Genomic DNA, 17,081 nt, shown 5'->3' with positions numbered 1-17,081 from the left:
GAGCTGAAAGTCAGTTTGGGGGCCAGTTGCATCCGCCATCCAAAGTCCTCATCCTACTACATTCCTGGGGGCTTCCGGGCTTGCCTAGCCCCTACGGACTTGGGGGTTCAGGTGGTCCAACCCAGGATCCAGCCGAGTGTCGCCCTATGGAAGGTAGACAGAAGAAATGCCTCCGCCCAGCCCTTACTGGGCCTGAGGCCGTTACACGTGGAATCACCCCAGCGGCCTGGATCCGGCACTGGTCAGAGGCGGAGCCCGCGGCGCCAACGGGCGGGCAGAAAGCGACGCGCGTGCGCACAGCGGCCCAGGGCGGGGGCGGAGCCGAGGAAAAACGTACTGAAGACGGGAGCTGGCGAGGCTCATGCTGGAGCGCTTCGCGTCTGGGGAAAAACTGGTGGCAGCTGGTGGCAGCGAGGGTGAGTGAACCGGGGGCCTCCCGCGATCCGGCGGCGGCCTGTGACCCGACCTTGGAGGAGGAGTTCCGTGGGGCGGCATTCAGGAGTCTGCAGCGGGGCGGGATCCCGGCTTTCCTTCGGGGGGTCTCGGGGCTTCTGGCTGGGGTTGGAAGGCAAGAGCGGCCTGGGTGGGGGTCTCGGACCCCGAGCCGCAGTGGGAAGCTAGCCGACTAGGAGCAGATCCTCCCTCCCGGAGCATATGCCGTAGGGGCTTTAAAACCTGATGGGCCGGCTGGGGTCGATCTCCACGCTCTTGGATGACCTGCGGTGGACCTGCGCGCGGGCCCGAGTCGTTGCTGTCCATCTGCCCCTGGTACCCCTTCTCTCTCTGGGAGAGACAGCAAACACTGACGGGGGCCGAGCTTGGCCAGGCTGTGCCAGGGGAACAGGGAGGCGGGGAAGCCTGTATTCCTCTCTTGTATCCCCTGTGTGAGCATGGCACCGCCATCCACCCAGATGCCCAAGCAGAGACCTGCACGTCATTCTCACATCCTGCACGCTTTACCCATCCACATCGAATCCATCACAAATCTATCTTGGATACGCCGACTTCTCCACGCCCAAGTCCTCTGCTCTAGCAAGTTCAGGCCACCATCATCTCTCCCCTGTGCCCCTTCTCCATCCTCTGTGCTTTGTTCTATATTGGAAAGCCAGAGAGATGGCCTTAAAACCGAAATCTGATCACGGTCACCAGAACCCTCCCCCCATCCCCTGATCTTCCTTCTGTGGATCCCCATTGCGCTTACAAGCTCTTGAACATCGCTTTCAATGCCCTTGGTGACCTTTCTTCTTTTTTACTTTACTAACTCATCCATCTCCACTATACTGTCTTCAACCACATTGAATCCTTTTTAGTTCCCAGATTGGACCAAGTTCCTTCTAGGCTTAGGTGTTTATGTTCGCTCTGAAGTGCTATCCTTTAATTGAAAAAAATCATCCTTCATATATTAACCTAGGTAGGGGTTGGGGCTATTGCCATACCCTACAGCTATCCCATTGACTGGTCTTTTCCACTGGGCTGTAATCTGTGTGACAGGAGCCTGTCTGGTTCTCGTCACACAGACTATCCTGTCCCCAGACATACCTGTCCTCAGAACCTTGTGCAGCACCAAGCTGTTTAGTGAAGTTGTTGTTGTAGCTTAGTCACATCCAGCTCTTTTGCAATCCCATGAACTGTGGCCTGCCAGGCTTCTCTGTCCATGGGATTTCCCAGGCAAGAATACTGGAGTGGGTTGCCATTTCCTTCTCCAGGGGATCTTCCCAACCCAGGGATTGAACCCCATGTCTCCTGCATTGCAGGCAGATTCTTTACTGCTGAGCCACCAGGGAAACCCAGGAACAGTTACTTAAATGTATAAATGAAGCATGGCAGCTCCCTCCCAAATGAACAAATAGATCAAGCTATTAACTGCCTGCTTCTCCAGAACCAGTTCTCAACTCCCAGCCCATGTAGGGATTTCTTTGTCTAGGAACTTGGTTCTTTCCTTATTTTCAGTCCAGAACCATGGCAGTTTTAAATGGAGAAGTACCAGTCAGAGTTTTTCTTTGACATCGACTCTGGGTACAGGATGTGCGGCTACTTTGAATTTGATTCTTAACTGAGGGCGGTAGCATGAGAGAAAAGTTGCCTACAACTCATGGGAGGAAGGCCGACTCCAAACTTTTTGGTGCTGATAAGACTAAGGACACAATGAGAGCGGGCCAGGCCAAACCACTGCTGGGAGGACTCCCGAGGGAAGTTATTTTTCTAGCTTAGGTCAGATCCTCTGTGATAGGGAACAACACATCTGGGTTCCAGGACCCAGATCCTTGATACAGAGTGAAGCCATGCTGTTCCAGGTGAGCTCAGTATTTTGTTATAAATTCACTAAAGGAGTAAAGGAGAGACAGAGAAAATAGCTTCCCCGTCTTCACAGAGGGAGGGAAAGAGAAAAATAAAAGAACAGCAGGTGACCATATGTTAAGGCCAAGTGAGTGTGAGAGACCGCAGACTGAGGTCAGAGGAGAGAACAGTTGGCTTTGGCTGAGAGAACACAGAGATGACATTTGAATTGGGCCTGGAAGGAAGAGGGCGGTTGGACAGGTGGAACAAATGGGAACAAACGCCCTAGGACTGGAAGAGGCTGCTGGAGCCAGGAGGAAAGCCCTGTTACAGTCAAGGTCCTGTGGGAGCCGGCTGCCATCAATGGTCTGGCGCTTCTCCCCAGAACTCCTGGGAAGGATGTCTCAAATTCAGAAATTTCTCCTCCTCTGGATTTTTCTCTAGCCTAGCCTTTACACTTTCTGAAAGGCCAGTGAACCCAGGAACTGCTGGGGCTTATCTGCCAAGCTCTTTGCTTATGGCCTTGAGCTAAATAGTTGGAGTGTGGATGATGCAACTTGTCCTTTCGGCGGAAGGGGTTGCTAATATTCCCTTTTCAGTGTGAGCAGTATGGTTTGTCAGGAGGCAGTCAGATTCCCCGTTCTTCTTGGAGCCCTTGCTAGGGGGAGTTTCTCTTCTGTGTTTGCAGATTTGGCTTTTGTGGTGGTCTCAAGGTTAGAAACCTGGCACAGCAAACCAAAATGGGGTAAGCCCCAAATGGATGGTTCTTGGCCTTTATCCCGTATCCTTTGAAGAGGGGATAATTTGGACTCAAAGTTACTATATTACCAAGCACTTGGTTGCTTTTTGGTGTTATTCCAATAGAACCTCTCCCCCTCACCCCATCCCTACCTGATATACTAAGTATCCAACCACATGGTTCTCAGAGATGGTGCCATGGGTCTGTTGATCACTGAGCTCTACTATTTGATAGATAGCGCCAAAACCAAGTTTCATCCTCAGTTACATTGACATCAGAACCTGGCAGTTTATGGGTGAGGACGATAACCCCCCAGCTCCCAAGGACCATGGCATGAAGGCTGAGAACCTCCAGCCTCTGTGCAGGAACTGTGCCCAGTGCTGTGAATGTGAATCCAGTCCCCAGCCTCACAGAGCCCAGTCCAACAGAGGGTACCGAGAGGTCATCAGATGTGTTCACAGGTGCATGCACAGCTGTTGTCAGCAACAGACAGGACCCTTCTGAAGGGAACCACTTAGGAGCATATGGGAAGACCGTCTAAGCCAGACTTGGAGTCGAATAAGGCTTGCTGGAGAAAGAGACATCTAATGCATTATGAATCTTAAAGGCTTGCCCCTCTGGTCCCTCCTGTCCCAGAACTCTGCAGTGTGTGGTCAGAACAAGCTGTTCTTCTCTGGTTGGGGCAGTCTTTGCAGAGAGTAACCTAAGACCTTGTTTTCAGGTACCAGGTAGAAGGGCAGTGGCCTTATCAGTGTCTGGACACTTCTATTTGGTAAAATTGGGATGTAGTTTCTGGCCGTTCCTGAATTATTTTCTAGAGATGAGACTCAACCAGCATCCCCCTTTTCATTCCATCCATATAGAACTGGAACAAAATTATGGGATGAATTGCATTAAATATATATTTGTAAAGAAAAAACATGCTTATAGTAGAAATTTTAGAAGCAATGGAAAAGTAAAGAGAAGAAAAATAAAAGTCAATCCTAATCTCATAATTCAGAAAGTAATCTTTCTTAATGGTTTTTAGTCTTTGTTCTGTGTATGAGAAATATACATACATTGTTCTGTTTTTTAAAAAAATGAGTTTTTTCTTTGGCTGCACCACGCGGCTTGTGGGATCTTAGTTCCCCAACCAGGGACTGAACTCAGAGACACAGCAGTAATGCACCGAGTCTTAACCACTGGACCACCAGGGAATTTCCCCAAAATGAATGATTCTTTACAGACTTTTGTAGCCTGCTCTTTTTCACTTGGTGTATATTGAATGTCTTTTTCTGCTATGAAATATGACAATTGCATTTTGATGTCCCTATTCAGTCACGAGACTCGATGCTTCTTTTTACACCTAGAAGTTATATATCCCAGGGACCATTGTCTCCTTAATGGAGGGTATACTGCTGATATCCAGCAGGCGGGTTTGGGAAATTTTCCTAAACATTGTGGGGATGGCATTTTCCTAGGGTCTCGCCCTCCAGAGCCTCTTGGGGTAGCTGAGAGGGGCCAGAACACCTCTGAGGAGAGGTCTCCTGGCTGTCCTTCAAGTTCTTTTTTTATAGAGGTCAGTCTGTAAGCCCTGGAAGGATCAGGACTTTTCAGTTTAATAGCAGGTAAGGCTGCCTGAGCCTTGGTGGAGTATAGGTGGGAACAAGGCATTCCTGCCCTCGGGGAGCTTGCTGTGTAGCCAACTGTTTCTCCTTGTTGACTACGACTCCAAGTCCAGCCAAACCCCAGAAGTACTAGATAGAACCTAATCCCTGTGGAGCTCTCCTCCCTGGTGCTTCTTCTTGTGGCTCAACTGTTTGCCTCCCTCACAGCCTTGGGAGGTGGACGAGGCAGGGGATGATGTCCACTGCCGTGGGCCTTGATCTCACCCACCCATTGTTTCCCCGAACCCCTGTCTCTGGGCTCACTCTGCCTAATACCTTCCCCATTGCACTGCCAGATGAGCCATTCTGAAACCACCTCTGCTCTCATCTCCCTCAGTGGCTCCCATTCATCCCCAGGCAATGTTAGCCTCTTCGGCCTAGCATGCAGAGCTGCCTCCAGCATGGCCTGGTCAGCCTCTGCAGCCTGTTGCCCACCGTTCCATCCACTTCATACTCTCTAAGCTCAAGTCTGACTCACCCACTTGGAGTTTCTCTCCCACTTGTCTGCACCTATCCTTCTACTCACAGCTTCCGTTCGTCCTTCAGTTCCTGCACGTCCACTGCACACCCCTCTATCTGGACCTGCGGAAGTGTCCTCTTGTCTGTTAACCTCTGGCTTTCTCTAGCCCAAAGGACACTTCACCCTCCGAACTCTCAGAGGGTTTCATCTTTCTTTAGTACACCTCACTTTCTGCCTTGATTAGTGCTCTCGGCAGGAAGTATTTCTCTCACCAAACTGTAAGCTGCTCGTAGGCAGGAGTGCTCTCCAGATCCCAGTAAGCTCTCATTGAGCTGCTTGGCATTCTGAAGGGGCTTCAGGAAAGGTCATGAACCCACCAGCCCATTTGAGTGATGGGGACCTGGAGAGCCCGAGGTCATCCTGCAGTCTGGTGGCGGAACTGGCCAGTTCTCTTCCCCAGCCCTGCTCCTTCACCCAGTTCCCAGGAGTGTGCTGTGTCAAGTCTTGAAAGAACCTCAGTTCTGCTGTTCTCGTCTTCACCTTCTTGTTCCCCACCTCCCAGGTACCGGTGACCATGAGATCTCTGCGACTGCTCAGAATCCCCTTCCTGTGTGGCTTGCTCTGGGCCTTTTGTACCCCAGGTACCAGGGCCGAGCAGCCCGGGGCCAGCTCCTCCCATCACGGCAGCATGGGCCTGGATAAGAACACAGTGCATGACCAAGAGTACGTATTCAGCCAGGGCTGCGGTCCAGGGGCCTCCCCGTCTGCAGCTGCAGCCAGCTACAAAGCCACACGCTGTCCCCTTTGCCCTCTACTATCTGTCCAACCCCTTGACGTTTCCCAAGCATGGTGTTTATTCCTTCTAGCCACCTGTAAGTCCAGGTGTTCTTGTTTTGCCATCACATCACAGATGAGACCCAAAAGGGATGAACGGCTTTCCTGAGTTCATTCTGTCTCTCTTTTTCAGCACAGACAGGCAGATAGACACAGACACCAGCCGGAGTGGCAGAGTCCAAAACAGAGCTCAGATTTCTTGCTTATGACAAGATCTTTTTCTTTTTTCTTGGCATGTTCAAACATTGTATCATTTGTTGGAACTTTTACCCTGGGCCAGTTAGCCTTACACATTCTTGCCTCCAGTTCCTGCTCTATTATCCTTAAATTGCTTTAAGAAAAAAAAACAAAAAACGTTAATAGCTCCCCCAACAATGTTAGGTAAAGAACCTGCCTGCCATTGCAGAAGACCCGAGAGACATGGGTTCAGTCCCAAGGTCCGGAAGATCCCCTGGAGTAGGAAATGGCAACCCACTTTAATATTCCTGCCTGGAAAATTCCATGGACAGAGGAGCCTGACGGGCTACAGTCCAAGGGGTCGCAAAGAGTCAGATACGACTGAACATGCACACACCCCCCAAATGTTATGACCATATTCTAATAATAAAAAGGAAAAAGCACCCATAATCTTGCCAGCATAACAGATGAACTGTTTGATTTTTGTTCCCCCCCTACTCCTTCCATGGCCTTGCCTATGTCTATCTTCTTGGAGAGTGGTCTGCCACTGTTTCTGTTAGTTTTTCTGTGATGGACATACTTGAAGATCTTGAACTTTTCAGAGTCCTTAAGATTTCAGCAGGATCCCAGCCCAGCACTGCTGCCAGGTGGCCTGAGCTTCACTGTTGGTCTTTAGGCATATCATGGAGCATCTCGAAGGTGTCATCAACAAACCGGAGGCGGAGATGTCCCCACAAGAGCTGCAGCTCCATTATTTCAAAATGCATGATTATGATGGCAACAATCTGCTTGACGGCCTAGAACTCTCCACGGCCATCACTCATGTTCATAAGGAGGTAGGTCGGGCAGTGGCCCGGGGGCAGCACCTCGGAGGGGCTCCCTCCAGTGACCCAGTCCCTCTCCTGATGGCTTCCCCCGTCCCTGTGCATCACTCTTACTGCTTCTCCTTCTTCCGCTCGCCTCCTGCTCTGCCTTTTCTCCTGCTCAGAGGGTCTTCTCACAAAGGGTGACCAGCTGAGGCAGAATCCCCAGAGCCTGCCTTGGATCTTTAGCAAGTGCCACTGGCATTCCCACCATGTGCCAGGGTCTGAGAACTAGCTGAAAGGCAGACCACATTCAAAAGGCAGGACCATAGCTATGTCATTTGGGAAGAATGGCCTGTCTGGGCCAAGGGATCGAGGGATTTGATGATAAGGGTTTGGGTGATACAGTATGGTGGTCATGTCCTTGTTATTATCTCTAATTTGAGAGGTGAGGAAACTGAAACTCAGATCTCATGCCTCCGTATCTAATGTCTGTTCCACTTGACCACACCATAATCTCAAGAGAGGAGGAGAGGCAAAGTTGGGGGTCGGGGGGGGAGCGTGTGCTCACACCGGCTGCCAGCCGAGCTGGGCTGTGTTTGCTCTGAAGGTAGCGGGGAGCACCAGTGGCTTTGCACAGGAGCCTAATGCAATGTTTGCTGTGGGAGGCAGACTGATGGATGCTAGCAAAGACTGGCTTTGAGAGAGGAACTGGAAGGCGAGGATGGTGGTGGGCAGGAGAGGAAAGGCCCGGGACATGGGAGAGGTGACAGAGGACGAATTGGCCACAGATACGAGCAGCATTAGCTCAGCCCTTGGCAACGTGAGCCCTGCCACACCTGCTTCTGGAGCAGAAGTGCCTTCACCTCAGAGACTGTAATGGGGTCTACTGGTCGGCAATGCCTTCTTCCTCTTGTCCTGACCCCGAGATGTCTAGTGTGGGCTCTCACCACTTTAGCAGAGCTGACCTGTGGGAGGGCCTGGGCTGTGAGCTTTTCTTTAGGATAGATTTGTGGGTCCTGGAATCTGTGAAACTCCGAGTTCTCCGTAAGCCAGACCCAGCTTTCTACAATGAACATGTATGACTTTGGTAGTGAAAAAAGAATGAAAAGTATTTTTTAAAACAAATCAGCAAGGGCCTACTTTGATTGCCTTGTCCTTTTAACTGCCAAATATCATTTTTCAATTGGGTTGTTGTGAATTGACTCTGGATTGAACATGTGGCTTGTGGATTTCCAAGAAGTAGAAGTACTACATTAGAAGGAGTCTATGGACATTTTATTTTGGACATTAACCGGGCACTTTCAGTAAAAGATGCAGCTCATTACGGTGTGATTTGTACCTTGTAGGAGGGAAGTGAGCAGGCACCAATGAACGAAGATGAGCTGATCAACTTAATAGATGGTGTTTTGAGAGACGATGACAAGAACAATGATGGATACATCGACTATGCTGAATTTGCAAAATCCCTTCAGTAGACCCGATCTCCCAGTTAAATGCAAATCTGACCCATTATAATGTGATCGGACACTTTCCGCAATGCAAAATAACTCATTTCCAAAATACTGCTTTGGTATTTTGGTAAAAACCTGTAGCAACTTGTTACACTGGGGTGAGAAAGAGAAATCAAGAGAAATAAAAAAGCAGAGGAATGGGACCTACTGTAGTCCCCAAGTACTGTTAAATATCTTATTGGACAAGGGCTTGATAAAAAAAATCCTTTTAAGAATATTGGGTGATCGGAGCTGAGCACTCAGGAACTTGGATGGAGAATGCTGCTAGGCTCTTGGTTTTAATACATGCTACCTGGAAAGTAAGACAAGCTTTTGCTAACTGGACACACTTTTCAGTAACTGAAGGAATGGAATGAATGCCAAATGTTTCCCCTGGGGGTGTCCTCTCTCTTCAGAGGAATGTGGTCAGTATTCTGTAAAGTTCCCCTGGCCTAAATGATCACTTGTTCTGGTCAAGGGAGTATTTATTAGGCTATTCAAAGCCACAGATCAGAAGAATGTCAAATAGTTGAGCTAGCCAGAGTCTAAGATTCTGTATCTCCTGGGACTTTGAGAACACCACACCACTGACCTAAGTGATTCACCTTTTTCAGTTTTTCAGTATTTTATAATACTACTGCCGCATCCTTAAACTATCTTTTATGTCTTCTTCAACCAAGGAGAGACCTCAATTCTAAAAGTGTTCTCTACTTCTCATCATTAGCAAACATTTTAGCTTTCTAGATATTTGTATTTAACTCTTGTTTCTAGGGTTTTGTTTTTGCAGTTTAGAAACTCTTAAGAATGTAAGGACTTTATCCCTTCTGCTTGATACTGCAGAGGTGAACTACCAGCCAGTCTAGCCTAAGTGAAAAGTGAATTCTTCACCAAGCACAGTGATTAACCTGACACACACGAGACCTAGAAGGAATGTTGCTTAAATTACCTCTTCTGCCTGAATACGTGAATTCTTTCAGATCAGCAGAAAAGCCTAAAAACTCTTAACAGTGTGAATCTCAATTGTAACTCAAAATCAGAAGTGGCTGCAGATTATAAGTTGGTTTATGGAATGTGATGGATATGCTGTGATAGGAAACCTGAAATGATGGTTGAATGGGTTAAAAAAAGTGCATAAAATTTGCTGTAAGATATATAGACTTATTTTCTGTACTAAAGTATTCTTATAAGAAAAATAAGTATTTGTAAAAATGGTTTCCTGTGTCAAGTATTTGTGCAATCAGAGCTGAATTGTAAACTATTCTTGTAATAACTGGTTATTTTGAAAGATTTATATAATGAATTCTGGATATATGACCAATAAAACTGATGAAATGAAAGAGCAGTTGATTCTGTCCACATAGGCTTCTTGTCCTACCACCCAAAGGGTTGGTTGGTTTAATGCCCACGTTTACAGGGGGGACCCATCCCATGGGCTGGGACCCTCCCTGGCACTACCTTGTTCCTTTCTGCAGGGGTAGATCTAGGATTCACAGTCACTTTCCTTCTGTAGCCATTTTTTACCTCTGCATGAAAGCACTTTTTAGACTGTCCTTCTCTGGCCAAGTTCAGATTATGACGACATTGTCTAGGAAAATACAGTGTTTTCTCCTTGAGTCTCGGTGACTGTTTTTTCTTAGCCAAAAAATTTAAATTAGATAGCATTATTGCAAGCACCCTTGGCCCAAGTGGGAAGCACAGTTGCCCCTGGATTTTTGGTAATGACACTTTGTTCTGCCAGTTGAAAGGAGAGCAAAGGAAGAAGTTACCATTGCCTCCCTGACTCCCATCCCCTGCCCGAGACCCCTGGGCCTTGCCCCTCTTCATCCAGAGCTGCCCTTCTGGATAGATATAGTGAGCAGACCCACGGTTGAAAGAACCTTGTATTGTTGGCAGCTAGGAAGTGAGGCAGCTGGAGAGGAAGAGGCAGATTCCTACAAGGTAGAGTCACCCAGTTAAACAGACCAGACAGACACCTCTTCCCTCCTCCCCAGTTGGCTGCACTTTGAAATTATTCCACACTGGCCTTTATGGTTAGCCTGCCTTTCCTCATAGGAAATTCCCTGTGGGCGCACCCCCCCCCCCCGCCCCCCACAAACCACTGCCTGGCCCACACTTCCCCATCACAGCCCCTTTATCTCCTTTCCCCTATGTGAGGTGTTGGCTGTCTCAGCCCACCTCGATTTTTCAGATTGTATAAGGAACATCTCTGCTCCTTAATTTCTTTATCTCTAAAATGGAGACAAATACACAAATACACCTGAGAGGGGCCGCCTTATAACACCACAAGCTTTGAACTCAGGCAGAGCTGAGCTGAAACCCCAGGCCTGCTATGCTCTTAAAGTTCTCTAACTTTCTCATCTAAAAACATAGTGAAATTTACCCACAGAGTGGTTAAAAGTATTAACAAAGTGAGAGAAAATATATATAAAACATCAAGCAAATGGCCGGCACAGGGTATGAGCTACACACAATCAGTCCCCTCCCTGTTCCTTAGCCTGGCTGAAGTATCTGGGCCCCGTCTCACCGAAAAGTAGGGTCTGGAGAGGCTGGGAAGAAATGGGTGGCTCCTTAGGGGCAGGCATCAAGTGTCTTTTCTACTGCTTTTTTTTTTTTTAACCTGAATTTTTTAATTTTTTTAAAATTTTGGCCCACTGTGCAGTTTGTGGGGTCTGTTTCCCAGCCAGAGATGGGACCTGGGCCATAGCAGCGAAAGCACTGGATCCTAACCACTAGACCACCAGGAAACTCTCTTCTCTGCTGATTATATTCCTCAATCAAAGCGCTGAATGAATGAGTGAGTGATTGAGTGAGTGAATTCTCAGGGAAGAAATGAAGGGTCATACTGAGTGCAATGGTGAAGGACACAAAAGTGTGGAAACAGAAATCAGACCAAAGGAGTTTTCTACTCACCTGGCCTCCCAGTGATTTCACTGGTCCTCAGCTAATCCCCCTTAGAGAGGGGAAAACAGACCACCTCCCAGACCTCCCTAATTGGCACACAGAAGGCACTCAAGCCGTTAACTGTGCCTCCTTCCTTAGAAAGATCTAGAAAAGAGAAGAGAGGTGCCAGCAGTGTCCAGGGCTGTGGAGATGGAAACCACAAAGGATAGCTGCCTCAAGCCTGCTTTTTCACCCCAGGGCGTTTTGGAGGTGTGCAGGTTTGAGAAAGCACTAGAAGAGGATTTTTTTTTTTTTTTTAGTAAATGGCAACTGCAAGATGACAGAATAAAAGCACCTGTATCTCCATCTCAAGTAATTAGTCTCAAATCAAGAATAAATACAAAAAAAGACAAATTCCAGCTTCAGTGACCTGGGTTTGCCAGACCCGAGGGTGGAGAGCCGGCAGGGGGTGTGGACCGACAGGGAAGAATGAGGGCGGCACTGAGGGAAGCAGCTCCTTCGTGCCCTAGAATCTAGGAGCACAGGGACTGGAGGAGCCAGGCTCCAGGGGAGGCATGAAGCGGGAGCCAAAGGCAGGGGTTGTTCCAGCCCTGTGAGAGGAGGGCCTAGGCCTGGCCAGGCCGGGCCTGTTGCATCCAGCTAGCCCCCTTGTCCTCAGAACACAGCAGCCTGGCTCTGAGGAGGTGAGCCAGAGATGCCCTCGGCCTGGGAACGCCAAACGAAGTGTGGGGATGAGGGGACCATGCTGAAAGCAGAAGTGAAAGGCTCTTCTGCTCGTGATCACGAAGCTTCAGGTAGCCAGGGGCCAGGCTCGTGTTCCTCGTGAAGGCAAAGTCCATTCCCTGAAGACACTGAAGTGCCCCCTGTGTGAAGACCTTCAATTACGGACATGCTTGGGTTCCCAATGAAAAACCAGGCTGGCCACTTGCCCCCACGCAGATAACTACCAAATGGAGCCTGCCCAGACACCCATGGCTCCCAATCAACTTGTTAGTGTCACACTTAAATATGAATGGGTTACTTAGGATTGTAAATCAGTTCGGGGGAAACCTGCAACATGAGAGAGACAGTAACCAAAACAAGCTGACAAAAGGAACACTGAGGAAACTGAATTAATACAGGGGTGAGCAATTAAAGCAATTATCATCCGTATCTTCTGAGATGTGAGACTTGATCACATCCAGGAAACATAATCAGGATGCCATAAGAAAGGAAGAATTGGAAATAGGATCTAGAAACAAAAAATGTGATACCATAGAATCTGGAAATAAAAATTGCCCTACCCCACCCCCATTATGTTTTCCATGGATGAAAAGTAAGGTCAAGGAAATCTCCCAGGAAGCAGAACAAAAAGACAAATAGTTGGATGATCGCAGAGAAAAGATAAGAAAGTAAGAGGATTTACTGAGGAGATCCAACATCCAGTTAATAGGAGCCCTTAGAAAGAGAAAACAGAAAGTATGACAGGGAGTAATCAAAAGCCAACTCAAACTAGAAGAAGGGGAAAAAATGGGTGAGGATGTGTCGGCCACATTACTGAGCTGACTTCAGGTGTGGCCAGTTACAGGGCTCCCTCCACCACCAGCACCCTCTCTCTTCTGGTCTTCAGCCCCCACCCTGCAGAGTGCACTTCACCTGCAGGTCCCACACAGCAGACCCAGAGCATCCTCCACCCCATCCCTCTCCTGCCCCTTCTCTTCCTCGCCGCCCCCCCCACCCTCCCACCCCACCCCCTGCCTCAACTCGGCTCCCCTTGGCCTCCAGCTCAGCAGAGAAGAAAGCCTGACTCTGTCGCAGCACACACCTGTGCCCTGATCGTGATGGAGAAGACCATATGGCATGGTGTGAAGAGTGTGAACTCTGGTTTCAGACTACCTAGCTATGAGTCTTTTTTTTTTTTTTAAGGCTTTTTTTTGGATATAGACTATTTTTTTTAAGTCTTTATTGAATTTGTTATGATGTTGCTTCCATTTTATGTTTTGGTATTTTGGCCCCAAGTCATGTGGGATCTAAGCTCCCCACCCAGGGATCAAATCTACACCCCCTGCATTGGAAGGGAAAGTCTCAGCCACTTTATGTTGTATTGTGTTGTGTCGTGGCAAAAGCAAGACTCACAAGGACTTCCTGGCGGCTCAGTGGCTGAGACTTTCCCTTCCAATGCAGGGGGTGTAGATTTGATCCCTGGGTGGGGAGCTTAGATCCCACATACCTTGGGGCCAGAGCCTCTTGATGAAAGTGAAAGAGGAGAGTGAAAAGCTGGCTTAAAGCTCAACATTCAGAAAACTAAGATCATGGCATCTGGTCCCATCACTTCATGGCAAATAGAGTGCTGAAGAATTGATGCTTTTGAACTGTGGTGTTGGAGAAGACTCTTGAGAGTTCCCTGGACTGCAAGGAGATCCAACCAGTCCATCCCAAAGGAGATCAGTCCTGGGTGTTCATTGGAAGGACTGATGTCAAAGCTGAAACTCCAATACTTTGGCTACCCAATGTGAAGAGCTGACTCATTGAAAAAGACCCTGATGCTGGGAGAGATTGGGAGCAGGAGGGAAGGGGACAACAGAGGATGAGATGGTCGGATGGCATCACCGACTCGATGGACATGAGTTTGAGTGAACTCCAGGAGCTGGTGATGGACAGGGAGGCCTGGTGTGCTGCAGTTCATGGGATCACAGAGTCAGACACAACTGAGCGGCTGAGCTGAGCTGAGCTGTGTCACTTGCGCTTGTTACTTAGTGCCTCTGTACCTCAGTTTCCCCATCTTACAATAGGAATGAGATTCACCTCACGAGGCTCTTGTGTGGAGTGACTGAGGAAACACAGGTAACATTTGCAAAACCCTAAGAATGGAGCCTGTGGAGAGGGAGCACTTTGTGTCAGTCAGAACCATTAATATTCTGAGCCCTGAACCCATCACTGAGGCCAAGGCCATGCCACACAGACTAGTGGGCTCAGGCCTCAACTATAGCTGCATTTCTGGGGAGGATCTGGAGCCCCAGTAGCATAAAATGACTGATGGTGATGAGGAGGCATTTCTGCAAAGTAAATCAAAGTACAATTTTTAGAAAAGGGAGGTGGGAAGCTCTGCGTGTCCTGCCCTAGGATGGTTGGCAGTGAAATAGTCCATTCTTTCAAGGAAATCTCACTCCTCACCTTCCAGGGCCCGGCCTCAGGGGCCGCTGAGACAGAGAAATACTATACTTGAAGGCCCAGCTTCCTGCCTGTTCCCACCTGGGCCTCCATCATCAGCACGAGGGGAAGCTGTGTTCTGTTTTCCTGTCAGTCTCTCATCATCCAAATTGGACCCAGACTGCCTGGAATCACTCGCACTCACTTCTCAGGAGTAAATAATCATGGTCAAACATGGTCCAGTCTGACACCATTTAGGAAAAATGTCTGCAGTTGTACAAGGGCACACAATAGGGCTCTTTGAACTAATTTACCCTTCTCAACACTTGGATCTTCAGTGGGGTTTCTTCCTCCAGTCTGAGGTGTTCTCTAAGTACCATGAGTGTTTGCCTTTCTGCTGGGAGATTGTCAGAGGCCCCTGGGAGCTGCGGCCTGAAAAAGAGGAAAGATCTGCCTACCGAATTAAAGTAACTGAGTCCCGCAGGCAGGAGGAGAGAAAGGAAATATGTCAAGCACACACAAGAGGAAGACTAGGGAAATGAGACAGAGGGCTGATAGGAGGGTTGGCAACACTCCAGTCCACAGTCAGGACTTGGAGGGCACCAGAGAACTGAACTGAGGACAAAAGTCGGGTGGGGAGAGTCCATGGGATGCTCTGAGAGGATGAGCCTGCAGCTGGGGAACTCAGGGGTCTTTGGATGTCAAATGTAATTGATGTTCACAATAATGGGTTTTACAATGTATTAATGTGTCAGCTTTATTTCCCTACTTTGTGCTCGACTATGTATACAGCCACAGCTTACTCTCTCCCTCTTGGTGCTATAGGAACAAAATGCTGGGATTTCATTAGAAGAATATACTACATTTTCATTAAAAATAATATGAAGGGCTTCCCTGGTGGCTCAGTGGTAAAGAATCCACCTGCCAACACAGAAGACTCAGGTTCGATCCCTGGTCCAGGAAGATCACACATGCCACAGAGCAGCTAAGCCTGTGCACCACAACTACTGAGCCTGTGCTCCAGAGCCCGGGAGCGGCAACCACTGAGCCCAAGTGCCACAGCTTCTGAAGCCCGTGCACCCTAGATCCCGTGCTCTAAAACAAGAGAAGCTGCCACAACGAGAAAGCCAAGCACCGCAACTGGAGTAGTCCCTATTCGCCAAGGGGAGGAAAGCCCGAGCAGCAACAAAGACCCAGTAGAGCCAAAAATAAAATCATTAAAAAAATAATAATATGAGGGCTTCCCTGGTGGCTCAGTGGTAAAGAATCTGCCTGCCAAAGCAGGAGACATGGGTTCGATCCCTGATTAGGAAAGATCCCACACGCAGTGGAGGAGCTAAGCCCATGTGCCACAGCTGCTGAGCTTGTGCTCTAGAACCCCTGCTGTGCAGCAAGAGAAGCCGCCGCTATGGGAAGCCCATGCACCGCAACTAGGGAACAGCCTCCAATTGCCACAGCTGCAGAAAAGCCCCAGCACAGCCACAAACAAACAGAATCAGATAAAAATGAATCAATAATAAAACGAAAAGTCAATACATAAAAATTTAAATAAGGCCTTTTCAGTGTGAGTGAAGAGCATAATAACAATAATATGAAAATCCAGAATAGTAAAGAAAGGAAAAAATGAACTCATTCAACAGAGTTATATATGATGATGTATTTCCTCATAGTCTTTTTTTTCTGTTTTTTTTTTAAACATTGTTTTAATCATGGTATTTATACAATTTGTGTGTGTTTTTAATCAAAGACATGCTTCTGTCCTCTGATGTAGTCCTTGTAAACTTCATTTTTAACAGCAGCAGGTTATTCTGTTGAACAGATAGACCATGATGTCAATCCATTTGTTCACTGAGGAACCAGATAACATGTGAGAATGTTCTCATCAGTGGTGTTAAGTTTTCATTGTGATGTCTTTATGCCTAAAACCACATCTATCTTTACTATCATTTCTTGAGGAAATAGAGTTACCGAGGGCTGAATAATTTTAAGCCTTGATAGGCACTGCTAAACTGTCGTCCAGAAAAGTCAGACTAATTAATACTCATCTCTATGGTATAAAAAGAGCCCATTTCCTTTAGCTAGACCCATAGTATATCCCAACAAGTTTCCCTAAGGATAGAGTGACCAAATGTCAGTGCTTTTTACATTTTGCTCAAAATAGTACAGTCTACACCAATGCTAAAAGCAAATGATATCATTTGTTCATTTACTTATTGGCTATTTATTGTGTGTTTACTATGTATCTAGATTTGAGTACCTCCTGGAGAAGAGAAAAAGAAAGAAGAGGCTTTTCTCTATTTTCCTCACCCTGCCCCACCACCCACCCTCAAAAAGGCTTTTTGTCACTGACCAGGTTTCCCTAGAAGGTGCTGAGGTGAACAGAAAAATATTCTTGAGTAGCATCTCCAATAAAACAAAAGCTAAATCACATTTCTACCACAAGAGGGAATCCATTATATCAAGGACCAAACCAAATAGCTAGCATTTCAACAGGGAATTCGTTGCAGAAACCATGAACATTATATCTGAACTTTTTGGATGTTAAAAAAACTACAGGACTTTTGCTTCTGGGAAGAGCAAGCAGACACGCTTCTCCCTGTTCCTCTAAGCACAACAAAACCC

At 47.7% G+C, this 17,081-nt stretch overlaps 1 protein-coding gene across 2 annotated transcripts; it reads left to right on the top strand.

Annotated features, from left to right (window-relative positions):
- The first annotated feature begins 297 nt into the window (after nt 1-297).
- On the top strand, nt 298-9,761 carry MCFD2 (multiple coagulation factor deficiency 2, ER cargo receptor complex subunit). 2 transcript variants are annotated; one of them, XM_040224757.1, is made up of 4 exons: nt 298-416; nt 5,685-5,845; nt 6,810-6,969; nt 8,286-9,761. In XM_040224757.1, the coding sequence occupies exons 2-4, from the start codon at nt 5,697-5,699 to the stop codon at nt 8,412-8,414; spliced, it is 438 nt and encodes a 145-aa protein (XP_040080691.1). In that variant the 5' UTR covers nt 298-416; nt 5,685-5,696; the 3' UTR covers nt 8,415-9,761. The 2 variants fall into 2 exon arrangements, with proteins under 2 accessions (XP_040080691.1, XP_040080690.1); XM_040224756.1 differs by lacking the exon at nt 5,685-5,845 and having other exon boundaries at nt 313-416.
- The last annotated feature ends 7,320 nt before the right edge of the window (nt 9,762-17,081 follow it).

This window comes from Oryx dammah, unplaced genomic scaffold, assembly GCF_014754425.2.
Source record: "Oryx dammah isolate SB20612 unplaced genomic scaffold, SCBI_Odam_1.1 HiC_scaffold_25, whole genome shotgun sequence".
NCBI lineage: Eukaryota > Metazoa > Chordata > Mammalia > Artiodactyla > Bovidae > Oryx > Oryx dammah.
Note: the sequence above shows the minus strand (reverse complement) of the source record. Positions and strands in the feature narration are given on the sequence as shown.

Coding starts and splice junctions, on each gene's coding strand:
- MCFD2 (XM_040224757.1), top strand. CDS start 5,697: ATGAGATCTCTGCGACTGCTCAGAATCCCCTTCCTGTGTGGCTTGCTC. Junction 5,846..6,809: donor AACACAGTGCATGACCAAGA/GTACGTATTCAG, acceptor GTTGGTCTTTAG/GCATATCATGGAGCATCTCG. Junction 6,970..8,285: donor TCACTCATGTTCATAAGGAG/GTAGGTCGGGCA, acceptor TGTACCTTGTAG/GAGGGAAGTGAGCAGGCACC.